Source organism: Helobdella robusta (genome assembly GCF_000326865.2).
Source record: "Helobdella robusta unplaced genomic scaffold HELROscaffold_24, whole genome shotgun sequence".
NCBI classification, from domain to species: Eukaryota; Metazoa; Annelida; class Clitellata; order Rhynchobdellida; family Glossiphoniidae; genus Helobdella; species Helobdella robusta.
The window spans coordinates 2,370,150-2,371,451 of record NW_008704261.1 but is presented as its reverse complement, the minus strand read 5'-3'; the positions used below and the strand labels follow the sequence as shown (position 1 = coordinate 2,371,451).

The window sequence follows — 1,302 nt, the reverse complement described above, 5'->3', positions numbered from 1 at the left end:
ATATCGGTATAAGGCAAATGTTTCATGTTCTCCTGTACCGTTTCAGTTAACCTCGCGTTCTCTCTATCTCCCCCGTCTCGTCTAAATTTTTCATCGCGAAATGTCTGCTAACGTCGAATCTAACGCCGATGTAGGTGATGCGCAGAAGACAGCCGCTTCCAAAAAATCTGCCGCCGGTGGCAAGAAAAAGTCAGCGGCCGCCGCAAGTACAAAAAAAGTCGTAGAACATCCGTCCTACAACGAAATGGTTCGCCAGGCTCTCGTCGCTCTCAAAGAACGCGGCGGATCGTCCAGGCAGGCCATACTCAAGTACCTCATGGCAAACTTCAAGGTCGGAAGCGACGAACACTCCGTCAACACCCACCTCAAAGTAGCCCTGAGGAATGGCGTCAAGTCGGAAACGCTAAAGCAGTCGAAAGGATCTGGAGCCTCAGGCAGTTTCCGCCTCGGTGCCGCCAAAGATACCAACAAAACTGTCGCCAAGCCGAAAAAAGACGTTGTCGCCATAAAAACCAAAGCGGCTGCCTCGCCAAAAAAAGTTACAAAAGTGGCGGAAGCGACAAACAAACGTCAAAAGTCTGTTGCAAAAAAGGCGGCTCCGGCTAAAAAGGCAACGGCATCTAGCAGCACAAAGAAGCCAGTCGAAAAGACTTCCAGTGTCAAGAAAGCCGTAAAGAAACCGCCTGCGGCCGCCAAAAAGATCGCTTCTCCAAAGAAACCGGCTAAAATAGTTAAAAAACAGCAGGCCAAGGAATCTAGAAAACCAAAATCGGCCACCACCAAAAAACAGGCAAAGCCCACCGCCGCGGCCAACAAAAAGAAGACTAGCGGCAGCAAGAAAACTTCAGTTTGATGACGAGAACAAATTTAAAAAAATTAACAAACGGCTCTTCTCAGAGCCATCAATGAAACGATGATATCGAGCCTCTCTTTCTTCAAAGCTCTCTTGTTTTTTATTATTACTCCGTTGTCTTTTTTTATTCACGTTCCGCTCGTTTACCTAAAAATGGGGAGCATAAGAGAGTAAATTTGTAAAATATGTAATTTCATACGCACGGTTTACGCGGTTAGCATGAGAAACTGATTATGAAAAATTTCATTTTTGTCAGGAAAGTATGTAGACTGAAGAGAACTGTTGCAACATTTCTGCCTAAGCTATTAGGCTTTTATGCGATTGCTATTTTTTCACTAAAATCAAATTTTCTGGTGCAAAATGCAAATTGTAATAATTAATAATACTTTGTCGATAACCGGCTACAATAGTTAAAAAATCTAAAGGCCAAGGAATCTAAAAAACCGAAA

The 1,302-nt window shown here is 43.9% G+C and overlaps 1 protein-coding gene across 1 annotated transcript; it reads left to right on the top strand.

Annotated features, from left to right (window-relative positions):
- Positions 1-202: 202 nt before the first annotated feature.
- On the top strand, positions 203-679 carry HELRODRAFT_144970 (hypothetical protein; the record flags this gene model as incomplete). The annotated part of the gene is made up of 1 exon (XM_009019437.1): positions 203-679. A coding segment is annotated over one exon (477 nt), but the record flags the coding sequence as incomplete, so codon positions are not given.
- Between the last annotated feature and the right edge of the window lie 623 nt (positions 680-1,302).